This window comes from Rousettus aegyptiacus, unplaced genomic scaffold, assembly GCF_014176215.1.
Source record: "Rousettus aegyptiacus isolate mRouAeg1 unplaced genomic scaffold, mRouAeg1.p scaffold_m13_p_10, whole genome shotgun sequence".
In the NCBI taxonomy this organism is placed as follows: Eukaryota; Metazoa; Chordata; class Mammalia; order Chiroptera; family Pteropodidae; genus Rousettus; species Rousettus aegyptiacus.
This window is the reverse complement of record NW_023416285.1, coordinates 88,171,796-88,190,377: the sequence shown is the minus strand read 5'-3', so window position 1 is coordinate 88,190,377 and position 18,582 is coordinate 88,171,796. Positions and strand designations below refer to the sequence as shown.

The 18,582-nt window shown below is 34.2% G+C and overlaps 1 protein-coding gene across 1 annotated transcript in view; it reads left to right on the top strand.

Moving 5' to 3' along the window:
• Positions 1 to 18,582, top strand: part of MALRD1 (MAM and LDL receptor class A domain containing 1) — a 481,557-nt gene that overhangs the window by 9,285 nt on the left and 453,690 nt on the right. Inside the window, 5 exon segments of the mRNA XM_036226667.1 lie at positions 3,266 to 3,288; positions 3,290 to 3,359; positions 3,362 to 3,406; positions 12,147 to 12,241; positions 12,331 to 12,489. Coding sequence (XP_036082560.1) covers positions 3,266 to 3,288; positions 3,290 to 3,359; positions 3,362 to 3,406; positions 12,147 to 12,241; positions 12,331 to 12,489 — 392 coding nt within the window.

The following is an 18,582-nucleotide window of genomic DNA, read 5'->3' as shown; positions in this document are numbered from 1 at the left end:
ACTTGAGGACATTATTTTAGGTGGAATAAACCAGTCACAAAAGGACAAATAAGGTTTGATCTCACTTATGTGAGGTATCGAGAGTAGTCAGATTCATAGAAACAGAAAGAATGTTGGTTCCCACGGGCTGCAGGGAGCAGGGAACAGGGAGTTAGTATTTAATGGGTATGGAATTAAAAAGTTCTGGGGGTGGATGGTGATGATGGTCTCATAGCAATGTGAATATACTTATCACAGAACAAGAAACTTAAAAGTGATTAAAATGTAAATTATTTGCCAGATGTATTTTCTCATAACTTAAAGAGTAAGATTTATGATTAAAGAAAGGTTACAGCTGTGCCTTATAGAACTTTAAGGGGAAAGTAGATATGCATTATTAATACAGCCCAGGCAAAATTGTGAAATAAGTGTGTGCTTTTAATACCTTCTACCTCTCCATTTCTAGATTTCCCCCAATTTTTACATCTTCTCTAAGAATTTTACATTGTGATGATCTACCCATACCATTCTTTACCGAGTTAATCCTGAATTCTGCACCAATTTCTTCACTATTACTGCTACTAAAACTTTATTCCATTCTTTCCCATTTCTTCAGAAGCATGCCCTAAGTTAACTGTCTCTTGGGAATATACTTTAATATTTTTCTTCCCATTATGGTGTTAATGATTTAATCTATGAGGGACTCAGTACATTTTAATGAGAGAATCAGGCACCGTGGAAGCCATTTCAGAAGATAATTGGGCCTTCCAAGAAATTGTGAATTGCAACACGGAGACACCCTCCATCTTAGACTACACTGTGTCTGAGCTTTGGGATCATAAAATTGAAAACAAATAATGAGTTCCACAAGCTCAGAAAGCCCAGGAACAGGGATTCCACTGATAAGTTTCTGCATATGATTCCGCATCGTTCCATACACTGTTAATACAATTTAATGATGGCTGTGGTAGCAGAAATCTACATGGAGGCAGATTTTAATATAGCAAATCATTTCAATGAATGTAGATATGTGGCGCATGGAATTAAAAGGTAAATCAGCCACCATTCAAAGGCAATTTGTTCAAGTGGTTTGAAGTATACGATTCTCTATTGGGAGAAAATGAGTACTTAGAAAATTTTCTGATGCATTTTTGAACAAGGCAGTCGTTATTAGAAGTTCACGATTGCCTTTTTAATAAGAATTAGTTGAAAATATATGATCTTTAGATTCATTTTGTAGACCCCATGTCGAGACTATTCAGAGGGGGAAATGTTTTATGTAGCTGTTTTTATAGTTATAGCACTTCTAGAAATCATCATTGTCCTTGCATATTAAAAAGAGCAAAGAGCACTCAGACAGATGCCAGGTGATTTCTTGGTCTTTAAAAAACATTTGACACCCATGTGCATATGTGTGTACAATTCATACACATCATTGCTGAAATACGGTGATAAAACCAGTTTTGAATGTTTTATAGTCACAAAATAGATCATTGTAAAAATTACCAGGAACTAAAGGTAACTGGAAAATGATACATATATGCAGATACATACATAGCTAATTGAATGACATAAATTCATTTATATATTCTAATAACTGTGTCATTTAGTTCATTTTTTATTCAACTTGAATCCCTGGACCACTAGGGGTCCATAAGGTAATAACTGGGATATTTTGGCTATTTTAAATGTTTCAAAGGTCATATGGAGACTCTAAATTTAGCCACGGTGCAATTCATAGACTAACCAAATTTCTTTGCTTTTGAGTGGGATGACATCCATTCTGTACGGAAATATTGGTGTCCTCACTCTGATAAATTTATAATTCTAGGTCTTGGTAAAAATGGGATAGTGGATTAACAATTAGGCCATAGAACGGAGCTTTAAGAGATCATGTTTTGATGTCAAAAAGATCTGGGTTCCAGTCCTGACCCCAGCACCCGCTAGCAGTTCAGTCTTGGGCGAGTCACACACTGTCTAAGTTACCTCATTTTTAAAGCAGAAGAAAATGCCTGCTTCATAAGGAATAAACTACTGCAAGTAAAATACTTGCCACAGAACAAATTTTCTCAATAGATTGTGACTTGAGATTTTTGCTATTGTTATAGAATACAGCTGGTTTGTAAAATATTTCAAAGTAAGAGACTTAGGAATAATGTGGGCTTAATGTTCTTTAAAAGTGACATTTTAAAATCGGCTTTCAGTATTCATGCGGATGATCTCAAGAACACACACCAGATATAGTATTCTTAAATAATATTTTGTCCAAATGTGATTACAGCAAAATGATGTGGCCGAACACTAACAACCACCACAGCTACTCCGAATGTGGCAAACGTAACGGGTCGGGCAAACACAAACTTGCCGAAGAAAAGTCCCCACACTTGCTAAGGACGACACCCCAGGTAGGGGTGATTTATGGTTGAGGTCATTTATTTATTTATTTATTTATTTATTATTTATAGAGTGACAATTGCAGATGTTAAATAATGGAATAAAGCCTTTACTTGGAGAGTGATGGTGAACAATCAAGTGTCCAAATCTTGGTTCTTCCAAGCCTCTTGGAGATCTCTCTCTCTCTCTCTCTCTCTCTCTCTCTCTCTCTCTCTCTCTCTCTCTCTCTCTCTTTCACACACACACACACATGCACACACACACACAGACAAAGTCAGAAAATACCATTGCTGCAGTAAAAGCACTCAGAATTTCAAGAACACCGATATTCAACAGGGAGGAGCTATGTTTAATTCTAGATGCAGATCGTTGAGTTTCAATCGGAGGGGCCTCTGAGATTTCAGTTTGTCCAAACCTTAAAAGGCAGAATGGCAGGAATATTGAGGTTGAATTGAAAATGTAACCTTAATAATAATTTCTCATATTTTATGGTGTCTGCGAGCTGTAAGGTATTGTTATGTACATAATGTAAGTAGATCCTCATAGCAATCATTTGGGGGAGTTAGAGCAAGATGTCATTATTCTAATCTTACTGCAGCTTGCTGTGGTTTAGCTAAGGCACTTATTTAATAAGAGACAAAACACGGCCCTCAGTCCTCTGACCTCATGTGGCATTCTTCTATCTGGCTACACTGGTTTTTGTGTGGTGATTTATTAGAATGTCGTGTGTGAAAAAGCTTTGCATTAATAAAGTAGACCTAAATGTGAAAAATAATTTCTTATGTCAACCTACATTTGTCATTTGTTGCTAAGCTCTCTTTTTCTGCTATTGTCTTATTTCTTAAGAAACCAAATGGGATTGCAAAAGCTAATTTCTTTTTTCTCTCATTAGGCTTGAATTATGAAAGATGTGACATTTGAGAATGGGCTCTGTAATACGACACAAGATCAGAGTTTGCGACTTGGTTGGACGAGGGCAAATGGGATGATGGTCTTTCACCTCCATTTTATGATCTCAACAGTGCTATATTTGGTAACTGCTTTGAATTCCTTCCTTCCTTCCTTCCTTCCTTCCTTCCTTCCTTCCTTCCTTCCTTCCTTCCTTCCTTCCTTCCTTCCTTCCTTTTTCCTTCTTGCCTTTTTGTGACTGATTATAAAAGTAGACTCTTGGATGATATTTAGATATGAATAATTATGGTATCTAGTTTTATTTATTTCTTAATCATTTTCAAGATATTCATGATTCTAAAATGTCAGATTAAATTTTCATAATTGGCCTTCTGGGATCCTAAAGATCTAGCTAGACAAAAACTGAGATTTTCTATATATTTTGACTCTTTATAGAAATTATAAAATTTAAATATGATAATAGTACATAGATAAGTTCATAAAATTTCTTTGTTTTTGGCTGGACTGATTTCAGCTCTGTCTAGTAACACTTTTCTCAGGCCGAAAGCTCTACGAAGCTGCTCACTAGCCTTTAAGGTGCCTCTGTAGCCATTTACTCATTTCTTTAGTCCCTGAACAACCTAATGAAGTTCATTCATTCACCATTTTGTACCATGTAATTAAGATATTTTAGTGAGCAAAAGCCAACTTCAGGCCTACCCTCATCTGATGGGCTTACATGTAATATAAAAACAGGTAATGCTGAGGGCTGGTGAGTTTTTATAAAAATGATGCTCCTCTTAAATAAATATGATTAAATGCCACATATAAGTATTTCTTTGGCGATAATTTAAAACAAACTAATGTTTAAAGCATTTGATGTTAATCGTTTGGAACGTTAGCATAAATACTACACATGTGGTTTAGAAGGTTGGCTCTGCCCCTTGTTAGCTGTTTGATTTTGAGCAATTTACCTTTTTAAGACTTGGTTTTCTCACCTTTGCAAAGGGGAATAATGATGTTTAGTTCATAGAATAATCAATTTAAGAGCTAACTGAGATGTTTCTAAAATTTGCCATAAAATATTTAACACTCAAAAAAGTTGATATTTAGTACATTTCTGAATAATTTTAGTCTTTCTAACTTTAACTTTTTTATAAATAAAATGGAGTTTGATATTTGGCTTCGATTTGATGTCAAAAATACTTCCTAAAAATTATTTTGTTGGAATCTTATATCCATTCAAAAATCCTATTTCATGAGCATTAATACATATTTTGATTAAATTACTCTTGAAATAATTTGCCAGTATTCCAAAATAATATGTTTCAACATGTAATCAGTGCTTTGAGAAGTTTTATGAGCTAAGTTTGAAAACCTGTTAGAACATTAAAAACATCCCGTGTCAATATTTGAAGTCTACTAAAGCTTGGGGCAGAGTTTTTTAAATGTAGCATTGATTTTTAAAAGTAAATAGCATTGCATGTAGATAAAACCGTATCAATCCAAAAATTCAAATACATCTTTGCAATAATAGTAAAACTTTATTATTTAGAAAAGAATTGAAAATAAGTTTTTCTTATAACCTTTGAAGAAATATGAGTTTTTCAGCTGATAATAAAGATGATCATGATTTTTTAAGTGTGCATAAGGCATCATAATAAATGCTCTGAATATTCTAAAGACTATTATAATACATATTGTATATCAAGGTATTTGTGATCTCTTTGGAGAGTATTCTTGAGAACAACACAATAATAATACAGGGAGAATTTTTTAAAGTGCTATAATGTTAGTCTGAGCAAATTGCCCTGTGGCTGGCTACAAGGAAACTCTGACATTGGAAAGGAAAGGGGGCATTTGAGAAAGGACTTGAAAGCTGAATGGTGTTTCAGTGGACAGGGAAGTGAAAGAAATGATCTTTCAGACTGAAAGGACTGTATGAGGACCGTACAGAGACACTGGTGTGCTCAGGCAGTGATACAGCAGTCTGCTCTGGTTGGAGGATGCTGTCTTTGGAAACGAAGATGAGGCCACAAGTGTATTTAGGAACATCAATACCATGTCCTTCCCTCTCTTCCCTCCTCTACCCAAACTCCTTCACAGTTGATAATTCTCATTCAGCGACTGTCCAAGCAGGCAGCAGAAATGAGAGACATTGATGGATGTGGCAGTGGCTGAGGAGTTGCATAAAGAATGTGAAGGGCACACACATTTGGTACTTAATGATTCATTCTGCCTCTACTAGTATTTTGTAGAGAGCTTTAGTTTCTTCCACAAATTCTTTGGTTGTCAAGCTAATAATATCAAGGTCTGTGATGTGGGCCTGTGTGAGTATGCATTCTGAATGAGTGAGCTACATGAGGTTTTCATAATTCCTGAACAAAATCGATGCCTATTTTTTATTGTAGAATATATGTTTATTTTCCCATTTCTTTTATTTCGAATTCAGAGTAATACATCAGTCAGGACATCATAGTTGACAACTTAGGTGATTATTTGAATTAACTGATACGACATCAATGAAATTTCACTACATAACATAAGTAGTTGAGCTGTTGAATACCGTAAAGCAAATAGTACTATTCCTCTGATTAGAGCTGAAAAAGAATATATTCTGTAATTTCTCTGTAGAAATATTTTTCTATGTATCATTTGCTTTCCTTTTGGCAGGAGTTTTATCTTTATAGGCAGATGACTTGTTTATTTCTCAAATTTATATGAGTATATATTTTCAAATTAATTCACCCGCAAGTAGAAAAAATCCATACTCAACAGAAATACATAAAATCAAATAATAGTTTATTGAAATAAATATAATACAAATATCAAAGAATATATCTTTTGAATCCTAGCCAACCTGTCAGTAGTCTGAGATTCTGTCAAATGAACATGGGCAGGGAATTTTACCAATTAAAGTGGTTGGAAAGGACACAGCGGATTTCCGTTTCCTGCAAATGAAGTCTGGCAACTGTAATGAGAAGTCACATTGATTCAATGTGCCCTACAACTGAGTTAGTCAAGGAAAACTTACAGGGACTCAGCTACTTCAGGCTCTATAGACTTTGGTCAGCAAATGGAACAAGAGAACAAAATCAGTGCCTACCTAATGGCAGTTGAGAGAATTCTAAAGATGTCCCTACTCCCTCACCTCCCCATCCTCCACCTCTGCCCACAAGATCCCCATCCCCAGGTTATTCAACCAAATACTGTTCTAGGTACATCCATGAAAGGACTTTGTAGATGTAGTCCAGGTTACTAATGAGCTGACCTTAACATAGGAAGATTGTTCTGGACTGCTCACATGGGCCCAGTACAGTCACCTGGGTCCTTAGGACCAGCTATGCCATTAGCAGATAGAATAGTTTTACTTTCTGTTTTTATCCTGGATACCTTTTATTTCATGTTCTTCTCTAATTACCTGGCTAGAAACTCCAGTGTAATGTTGAATAGAAGTGGTGATAGCAGGTACTCTTATCTTATTCCTATTAAAGGAACTATTTTCAAACTTTTCCCATTAGTTATGATGTTACCTGAGGGCTTTTCATAGATACCATTGACCAGGCAAAAATGTTCCTTTCTGTGACTAATACATTGAGTGTTTTTGTCATGAGAGAGTGTTAGACTTTGTCAAATGTGTTTTCTGTATCTGTTGTGCCATGTGGTTTTGGCCTTTATTTAATCAATTCATCATGATTGGTTTTCATACATTGAACCAACTTTGTATTCTTGGTATAATTCCAAGTGAATAATCAATCCTTCTTGTATCTTGCTTAAAGAGGCTTCCTAGCATTTTTTTTTTTTTTAGAGTTTTAGCATTTATGTTTATCATATATATTGATTTGTAGTTTTCTTGTGATATGTTTGTCTGGTTGTGATATCAAGGCAATAATAGCCTTATAGAAAGAGTGGGGAAGTGTCCTCTCCTCTTCTAATTTCTGGAAGAGTTTGTGAAGTGTTGGTGTTAATTCTTTTTTAAATGTTATGGAATTTACTAGTTAATCCTTCTGTGGTTGAGTATTTCTTTGTTAAAAGCTTTTTTATTACCTAGTCATTCTCTTTACTTGTTACAATTTATTCAGATTTTCTATCTCTTCATGAGTCAGCTTTGGTCCTGTGTCAATTTTTGTGCCTTTTGAGGAATTTGTCCATATCATCGAGGTTATCTAATTTGTGAGTTTGTAGTTGTTAACATATTACCTTATAATTCTTCTTATTTCTAGAAGTTTGGTAGTTCTGACCTTTGTTTCACTCTTCATTTAGTAAATGGGTCTTCTTTTTTTTAATTGGTCAGTTTAGTGAAATAATTGTTAATTTTGTTGATCTATCTGAGAACCAGTTTCTGCTTTATTTAATTTTTTTTTCTGTTGTTTGTCTATTCTCTACTTCCACTCTAATATTTATTATTTATTTTCTTCCTCCTTGCTCTGAGTTAGTTGACTCTTCTTCTAGCTCTGCAAGGTAGAAGGTTAGATTGTTGATTTTAAAAACCACCTTTTTTCAAATTTAGTAATTGACAGCTATATATTTATTTTTAAGCACTAGTTTAACTGCATCCTACACAGTTTGATACCATATTTTCATTTAAATTTATTTTAAGTATTTTCTAATTTCTCTTCTGATTTCTTCTTTGTCCCATTAATTGTTTAGGAGTGTGTTAGTTAATCTCTACATAGTTACTAATTTCCCACTTTTCTTTCTGCTAGTGACTCAAAGCACTCCACTGTAGCTATGGAATGTACTTGTGTGATTTACATTCTCGTAAATGTACTGAGATTTATTTTAGGGCTTAAAATATGGTCTTTTTTGGAGAACATTCTGTGTACGCTATAGAGTATATGTATTTTGTTATTGTTTGATGGAGTGTTCTATATGTGTCTATTAGTTCTAATTGGTTTATAGTGTTGCTCAAGTTTTCTGTTTCCTTACTGATCTTCTGCTAATTGTTCTATCTACTCTTGCAAGTGAGGTATTGAAACTCCATCTGTTACTGGTGAATTGTGTATTTTCAGTTTGATTTGATTAGTTTTTGTTTCGTTTATTTTGGGGCTCTATTTTTAGGTGCATATATATTTATAATTGTTATATTTTCTTGATGAGTTGATTATTTTATCATTATAAATTGTCCTTATTTGTTTCTAAAACAATTTTTTGTCGACATCTTTTATTTTTTTAAATTTAGCTCACTTTATTATTATTATGTTATGCCTTTTAATATACTTTTATTTTCTACAAGATTTCTACAAGAAGCACACCTTATGCTTATATCATAGTTTTATACATTATTCCAGCCCCAGACTTTTGATTGGAGATTTTCCTCCTTTACATATAACATAATTAAGATAAGATAGGATTTATACATGCCATCTGCTATTTTTTTCCATATATCTTATGTCTTTCTTGTTACTCTGTACCTCCATGACTGTTCTCTTCTGTGTTACATAAATATTTTCTAGTATATCATATTAATTCAGTTTTTCAACTATATAGTTTTGAAATATTTCCTCAGTGGCTGCCTTAGGGATTACAACAATCTAGGTTGGATTAATACCAATTTAATTGCAATAGTATATAAAAAAATGTGTCCTACCTAGGTCTGCTTTTATGATGCTACTGCCACAAATTACATCCTTCTTTATTGTGCGCCCATCAACACTGAATTATAATTTTGACTTTTATCAATTATAATAACCAATTATGATGATTAGTTGTTGATATTTACAATTTCTATCTCTGTATTGATATTCTCTATATCAATACAGAAATGAATTTGTAGCTAAGACTATTATTTCCTCTCTGGTTTCTAAACTGAGCCATTTTTATATCATAGATGAACACACTTTTTTCTTTCCAAAGTTTTGACATTTTAACCTTTACCTCAGGCCTTGGACCTTGTCACGATGATCCATTTCTGCAGCCTGATATATTTAGGAAATGTTCTTGAGAACTGATATTGTCTCACTGTTAAAATACTCAATTTTTTGAGTTTCTTTGAGCGAGTTGGTTACTCTGTAACATGCAGTAGGATTTATGTTTCTCCTGCTCACAGTCATTCCCATTAATCACTTAGAACTTGGAGGTGGAGGAAATGCAAAGCTGTCTATCAAAAGTTGAAGAAAGTAAGACTGAAAATTCTACCTTGTCTTTTCTGAGGATCAAAGTTGATGGAATTCACTGGCAGCGTTATAGTATTTAGCCTCAAAATTTGATTCGTGGTTTTTGTTGCTTTCATATGCTGTATATTTCCTTTTTTAGTCATCGATGTTGGTTTATGTTGGGATTTTACTCCAACATCTACCCAGCAAACTGAGAAAAAATAATTTTGAAAGCCCTTTAACATAAACGCGTAAGATTATAAATAAAATCATACTGTTTGTGTTATTTTGTCATTTTAATAATTAATTCTTTGTCATACAATTATTTTAAATATGTTTTAAAGATATGCTATGCAGTTGCTTTTATGAATGCAAGCAGAAAATGGGTATTTCTGAATCATATAAATAAATAATGAATATATTATAAATTAATAGAAGACATATAATGATGACAGTGATGTGTGTGTATGTGTGTGTGAGATTAATAGACTCCTTCAAGGAGTAAGAGGAGTATGTAGAGAGAATATGGACTACTTTTTTAAAAAAAAAAATAATTTAATTTGTTTTACTAAATTTTGGGGGTGACATTGACTAAGAAATTTATATAGCTTTCAAGTGTACAATTCAATAATACATCATCTATATATTGCATTGTGTTCACCACCCAAAATCAAATCTCTTCCATCAGCATATATATTAAAATATGTTGTCTGTGTCTATGAGTTTTTGTTTTTCCTGTATGTTTGTTGCTTTCAGTTTCGTATTCCCTACATGAGTGAAATCATATGGTTCTCAACTTTTTCTGTCTGGCATATTTCACTTGGCATGATTATCTCAAGATCCCTCCATGTTGTCACAAATGGTAGTAGTTCATCTTTTCTTACAGCTGAGTAATATTCCACTGTATGTAGGTACCACATCTTCTTCATTCAATCATCTATTGAGTACATTTTTTATCAGCTTCATAACTCTCTTCTTGAGGTTTAGAGACAGTAAGAAGAGAAAGATGTCAGGGAGGGAATGGGCATGTGGGAAAAACTTACACTGCCAAGGATCTTTTATCTTCATAAACATGATGACTAAAGTCCTATTGTAAGCAAGAGAACTTTCTCTAATATGCTATTCTTCCGTAAGGACCATCTCTACCTGTGATAAAAGAAATTCGATATTTATACTATAGGGTGCAAAGTAAAATTCGATGTTCATTTAAAAAGAAATGCTTGCTATTGTCGCTATGTTGGAATTAAAGTTAGAAAATAAATATTGCTATTGGGTGCATTTAAACACTTTTTTTCCCCCCATGAAAAGAAAGTTTATTACTAGAACGAATGTCAAAGGATTTCAAGTTGTTTCAGATTTCAAAACTTTACCTTTTTGATAACCTGAAGATTTACCTTTATTTCACTTCTGACAGCATTGTAACACATACCAAATATTATAGTTTATATTTATAAAACACTCTGCTTAAATATTTGAATAATTTATTATATTGTTGCAAATGCTACTCTATTATTTAACAGCACGATGTGTCAAATCTGAATTTTGACCAGATGTTAAAAAAGAAACATGATTAATGTAAGTAATTTCCTTGACAAATGAAAGTAATTTTTCCTGTATATTAATGAATGCTTTTTAGTAGCTGAATGTTTTTGAACAATAATTTAGGGTCTGTTGGATACTATTATCATTCATATTTCTAATAATATTATTTAAACCTAAAACAATATATCCATATCTATCTTTATGCTTATTTGATTGTTCATTTGCTTAACATTCCCTTTACCTGCTGAATAGGAAGTAGAAGCAAACTAACGATGGTCCACTTGTATCACCATGATACCAGCTCTTCATCTAAATTATGTTTATGCAATTACTTCGGGGAGTACATTCTCAGAACAATTTTCTGTTATTGCTAGGATTTCAATTTTGAGTCTGACTATATCTATAAGCAATCATTAATGTCACTGTTTTCTGCTTAGTTAGGGTACAGTTTTGGAATAGGTATAGGGAAGAAGATGTTTCCGAGGTTTCATAATTTTACACTGATTCTCTCAGTGATTTGACAATGAAATTTAATTTACAATTCAGCTTTAAAATACCACCGAATACCTTGGGTAGATATATCATCATAGTCATCATCAACATCATCAACAGCTTTTTTTCATTTGTTCATTTATTTTGACAAATAGCAGCACATCAAAGAGAATAGCAGAAAATAATGGTTCCCGGCCTATACATTATAATCTTATCAACTAAGACATGTTCCACATGTATTTTCTAGGCTTTTTTAAATGGTAGCAGTTCACTAGCATAGTCTGTAAGGCACCATACAAAAGTATATCAGGACTCAGCATCGTTTTCCATAATCCTGAGAAAAACTGGGACTGTTTGCTCCAATTCTTTCCAGAGAATCACAGCAAATGATCTCTTTTGAGTTCTCCATTGAATTGCTTGTTTTGATGGGCAGTCTTAGGATCATGTTTTCCCTGGATACCCTCTGTCCAGAGTTATTACTTTCTATGTTATATGAGATAAATTGGGTTGCGGACAGTAGCGCATAATAGTGTTATAGGAAATATAATCACACAATTCGTTATTTCAATGGGGAATATAATGAGATAAAAATATCAGTCAAACCATTTGCAAAAGCAAATGATGTGGTTAAATGTTTCATTTTTTGGACAAAAATATATAGATCAAATGCAGATACGGGCCTGAATTACTGCCTGTGTATTAAATAAGCTTACCAGTGATTGCTCTGAATCTAACGCGCTGACTTGTTTCTAACAGCCCGCTTCCTCTCTGTGGTCACCAAAACACATTCTGCTTCTTCAAATTTAAGAAGCAGAGTTTTTCTTCCGACGAATAACCAGGACGCTTGTTAGGTATTTGAAAGCACACGGAATTTTAACTACATTTCTCATTTGGGGGCTTCTTTATTATATCTGTTTGGAAATTAATTGTTTTTTCACAGAATATGTTTTATTACTTCCCCAGCCACGTGAATGGCAAATTAACAGCTGGCCTTTAAACTTCACACGAGGGTCCTATTCAGCATTTGTGGTGAAACATACTTGGGCCCCGAAATCACTGGGAGAGAAATGTCATCAAGATCCAATGTTCCCAGAGGTTTTAGGTACATATATTGTACATTCTATCTATGTCTTTGAAGTAAAATAAGATACAAATCTTTAACATTTGGTGAATTAAAAGTAGGATGACTAACCGTCCCAGTTGGCTGAGGACCGAGGGGTTTGCCATGACTTCCAAACACTGAGACCAATCAATCCCAGGGAATTCAGATGACCAGTCACCCTAAAAAACACTTTAAAAAAAAGGTTTTGAATTTGTGTATTAAAACTGACATATATTACAAGATATTGATATATCAGTAAAATATGACCTTCTAATTCTCTTCTTAACTTCTCGAATCCCCTCCATTTTATTCTTTTTCTTAGTATTCCAACCTCCTTTCTTTTCATTTCTTATTCTTAATGATCATTTCCCTTTCAGACTTTCTTTCATGCTTTTGAGAGAACAGTATCATGTTGGGTAATGAGGAAATAGATCGTGTGATTTAAATACTAATTCCAAATGCTGTTGAAGTGGAATAATTGTCATTTATTTCATGATTAAAATCAAATTATTTGATACAGCTTTTATCTTCCAAAATAATTTTGAGAATTAAAGCCAAAGCAAGCCTATAAAAGATAAACTAATGTATGCAGCCTAATAAAACTTATATATGGTGGAATTACACTCTAATGATTATTACAGGGGTTCTTGGAAAAGTATTGCACATTTTAACATTTAACACAGCCAAGCAAATTTTTCCAGTTAAAAAGGGGATCTTAAAGCATTTTATTCTGAATGAATTTGCTTTCTAAACCTGATTTGTGAACAAATTTAGCCCAAGTAGAATTATTTTGTCATCTACTATTAAAATGGCATGATATAACCAATTTTATAATTTTGATATGAGAGTACAAAATCACCTGATACGTGATAGATTTAGCACTTACTTAAATATAGGACTTGGATTGGATTGAATTTTAACTTCAGTGATTTTGAGTGGCTAAGAGGAAAGAAGGGAGAATGAGCAGGATCTCTTTTATAAAAATTGAATCATAAGATTAGAGAATGACACATTTTCTTAATTAGTCAATCATAAAATCACTGTAGTTTTGAATTTTCAGGCTTTTGTAAACTAAATGGGGATCCAAAGAAAGTAAAAGAAAAATTACTTAGTGGAGAGTTAAATGACACCTAGGCGATGGGACTTCAGTGGAATTGTATGGCCAGAAACACAATTCTGTCATTTGAGCCTTGGCACTCTATTAAAGTCGAATATAGGTGTGTTTTAGGAGGATATCTTAAGCCAGCGGTTCCCAACCTTTTTGGCACTAGGGACCTGTGCTCCTATGAGAATCTAATGCCTGATGATCAGAGGTGGAGCTGAGGTGGTGATGCTAGTGCTGGAGAGAAGCTGCAAATGCAGGCGAAGCTTCAACTTGCTGGCCCGCCGCTCACCTCCTGCTGTGTGGCCCAGTTCCTAACAGGCCACAGACCAGCTACAAGTCCATGGCCTCTGGGGGTTGGGGACCCCTGTCTTAAGCCACGAGATATTTAAGTCTTCCTGTGAATGGCTGGTTTGCTTATTTGACAAAGACTTACATGGGGCACTTGGGGTATATTAGATGGGATTCATGGCATGTTCCCAGTACCACATGAAGGGAAGATTTTTTTCCCCAGCTCTACTGAGATGTAATTGATATATAATACCGTATACATTTAAGGTGTATAATGGATGATTTGATTTATGTATGTATTGTGGAATCATTACCACAATAAAGTTAGTTAACACATCCATCACCTCCCACAATTATAATTTTTAGCGTGTGCATTAAAAACATTTGAAATCTATTGTCTTAGCAACTTTCAAATATCTAATTCAGTATTATTAGCTATATTCACCATGCCATACATTAGATCCCCAGAACTTTTTCATCTTATAGCTAGATTTTTGTGCCCTTTGACAAACTTTTTCTCATTTTTCTCATACCACAGCCCCTGGCAACTACCATTCTACTCTTCATTTCGATGAGTTTGGCTTTTTCAGATTCCTCATAATAAGCAAGATCATATTATTTATCTTTGTCTGACTTATTTCACTTAGCATAATGCCCTCGAGTTCTGTCCACATCGAAAAGGACAGTATTTCCTTTTTTTAAATTCTGAATTACTCTTTTGTATGTGTACACCACATTTTCTTTATCCATTCATCTATCAGCAGACATTTGGGTTGTTTCCATGTTCTATCTATTGTGAATAATGCTACAGATATGAAATATAGGTATCTCTTTGAGATAGTGATTTCATTTCCACTAAATATATATACCCAGGATTGGAGTTGCTGGATCACGTGGCGGTTCTATTTTTGATTTTTGAGAAGCCTCCATGATGTTTTCCATAGTGCCTGCACTAGTTTACATTCCCACTTACAGTACATAGGATTCTCTTTTCTCCACATACTCGCCAACACATTATTTCTTGTCTTTTTGATAATTGTCTTTCTAACATGTGTGAAGTATATATCATTCTTCTTTTGATTTGTATTTTCCTGATGATCAGTGATGTTGAACACCTTTTTATGTACCTGTTGGCCATCCGTATGTATGTCTCCTTAGGAAGAATGTCTATTTAGGTCCTCTGCTCATTTTATTTGATTTTTTTGCTATCGAGTTGTATTAGTTCGTTATACATTTTAGATATTGACTCCTTATCGGATTTGTAGTTTGCAAAGAGAAAATTTGTGACAAGCTTGGGTACAAGACACTATGTGTTCTCATTCGGTGTGCTGAATGAGAGCCCCTACACCAATAATGCACCTAATTTGTTGTGGATGTTCAGGAGTCATTAACTGCTAGAGTTTCTGGTTTATTTCTTATACTTCTCTTCTTATTCTCCCATGTCTCTCAGTCTTTTCTCAATAACAGCAAAAGGAATAAAACAGAACCAAAGTACGTTCGAAGAGATTGAATCATATTGACCGGATGTTGAAGGATGAACTTACTGTATTCCCGTCTGTCTGTGTGTTTGCAGGAACTTTAATGACTGTGTCGGAAACTTTGTGTCTGTATAAACTTTATCAGTATTCACACATCTTTTCCAACTTTGAAACAGAGTGGATGGTGATAAAATCTTAAACTATCTTCTTATGTCTAACTATCTCTGTCTTTAGGTCAAGGTCTTTACTAGCAGCGCAGTAGAGATTGGGTTGTTGGGCAGAGCTGGAATCTGCTCTTATAGGTTAAACCTTTTAAAATAGCTTCCTTGTTTTTCTCAGCCGTCCATTCCCAAATGGTGCACTGTGTGAGTTGATGATTAAATATGTGTGGTAGCTAAATATAAAACTTACAACTTCCAAGTATATCATCTCCAGGGCAATTCAGCTGCAGCTGAGACAGCAGCATTATTCATTCGAGTGCTTTAAAATGCAGCAGTGGCTTCAACCAGAGCAGATGCGTGTGCCATATATTAATTTGTTTCCCAAAATACTTTATTGATGATGTGAAAACATTGCTTCTACCTTAAAGGCTTTGCAAAAATTAGGAAACTGTGTAGCTCTTTGGGGATCCTATGGCTGCATCTATCTTTAAGATTTCAGGGATGCTTTAGTTCCCTTCTGTCAGCAAGTGAGCAGATGTTCATTTGCTTTTGTGTAGCTGGGTCACAGAGATGTGCTGTGTTTGTAAGACTGCCTGATGCCATCGTGAAGCTCATTCCTGAAAAGCTTTGGCGAGAGACTTATTTGAGGGCATTTTATAATCAGCGTCTCCAGACAATACCCGCTGCCTCATCAGTTTACAAGCCTCTGATTTTTTTTTTTTTTTTTTTACAATTTCCCCTCCACACTGCCTTCTGATATTTTTAAAACTTTTATGCTTCCTTTAGGAATATCTAAAGAGGAGATTTTAGTCTCAGCTGGCCCCTGGCTTAGCATGGGCTTCTGAGAAAGCCTCTGGATTATGAGGGGTTTATCACCTTTATCTGTAAAGCATTGGGCCCATCACTCAGTAAAAGTGAAGAGTGTTCTTTTCTGGGAGAATACAGCTACATAAATGAGGGCTGGTGGTTATGCATTCAGAAAGTTTCTGGAGTTGTGTAAAGAAAAATAACAGCTACCAATTATTGAGCACTTACTATGTATAAAGAACTGCATTTATTCCTCCGCGTATATTGTCTCATTAACCCTTCATGGCAAACCTCTGCCATAGAACTATAATTTACCCATTGCTCACATGAGGATTATGAGCTTCAGACAGTAGAATAACCTACTAAATTCCAACCAGATTAGAACCTATGATAATTTGGTTTCAGATCTCAATCTTTTAGTCATTGAGCCATAATAATTTTTTTGTCACGTTAAAACATTATAAAGATTTATATGATAGAAGAAAAATTCAAGCCCCCAGATGTGATCCAATCTGTTGAGTGACACTCGTTGAATATTCTTTTGTTTGCTGTGTTGGATGAAACAATATTATTATGCATTGCATGGTACCAATTAACTGCAATCACGTTTTTCAAAATTGTAGGCATAAGCAATTGGTTGTCCTATTGTCCTAGAATGTTTACAGAGGCAAAGAATAAAACAATCCAAACATAGAGGAGAAATTTAGCCTCAAATTCAAACAAAAACTTCCCTTATCTCCCCCCTCCCCACCTTTTTGTTTTTTGTTTTTGTTCTTAAAGGGAGCCCATGAATTGGTTTGATGGGTAGGAAGGAATGAATACTAGATTACTAAGTAAATCATTGACTGTGATTTTCAAGTTGAGCGTTTGGATTCTTAAGGTAAATTAGCAGTCGATGCCCGAATTCTGAAAAGACACTGAAGCATTTTTAATACGCTATTATTTACTTGTCATTTTTTTGATGTTGCATTTAGAAATGACAGAGAATTTTTGGCAGCCTTCTATTTAGAAACAATAAACTTTATTAATATGGACAAAAGATAAGTTACTTATACAAATAAGTATAAATCATTAACTTAAAAAATCTACTCTCAAACTTTTCAGAATCATAATCTGAATCATTTTTACCTTTAAATTAAAGCATTTACTATGTGAATACGTGGTGGGGAAAAGGTTAGTCATCTTTTTGTGTTTCACATGTTTGCTTAGAAAATAATATTGAATACATATTACTAAGAAAACTCTTAATACAATAAATATCATCTTAAGAGTTTCTGTTCATGTATGTGTTAGTGTGATCCAAGTGGGTTCATGTTCATTATTCACCAACTGTCAAAGTTTTACCAAGGATTTAAATCAAGTAGCTGGAGTGCTGACCCCTTAACTCATTTTCTGTTAAAGTGTTTAGGGTGTAAGGAACTTGTCTCACATTTACTGCTGAATCAGAGCATCCGTGCCTGCCTTCTGTGGTGCTGCTAACTCCCAACACTGTCTGTGTTATGATTTGCCTTTATTTTCCTACTTTGCTACTTACTCTTTTATCATTTCCCTTAACACAGATAAAATAAGGTGGATCTTTGGGAAAAAATTACTTGCCCAAGTTTTGGAGGAAACAAGTAACATTAGACATCACTTCCTAAGAAATACAATTACTATACACAAAGATAAACATAGCTTCTGACCATAGCACGTGGCTTTTTAAAATCGTCTCGGGGTTCTACTTTCTTTAACTAATTCAACCCATCCCTCTTTTTGGTATCTCAACCAAATCCATAGAAAATATATTTGTTTAAATAAATTTAACTTGACATTCTGGTTACACCTGATGTAGCTTGTGTTTTGTAACTACGAAGACCCATTAGTAAATTTCCCTACACTTAAGGAACCAATTCTTTTCCTAAAAAAAAAAAAAAATATTTTCCTCTTTCTGGACCAGTGGGCTGAAATAACAATTGATTTTCACACTAACTTTTCTGCAATTATACCAAGTTAACAATATTTTACTTTTACATATTTTTTACAAACTCTGATGAGGAAGGATTGAAGGTAAGGAGGCAATTTAAATTTAATTTGCTTTATTAGATATTAGGATTAGAAATAAGAATGGAGAGAAGAGAGGATTTAATAGGGCTTGACTAATTGAACATGAGACTGGAGGAGAAAATGATTCCAAAGGCCAAGCTGAAGTTTTGAGTATTGAAGAGTGGCTGTCTCCCGGTAGCACTGTCAGAGAATGAGGGTCAGCTGAGAG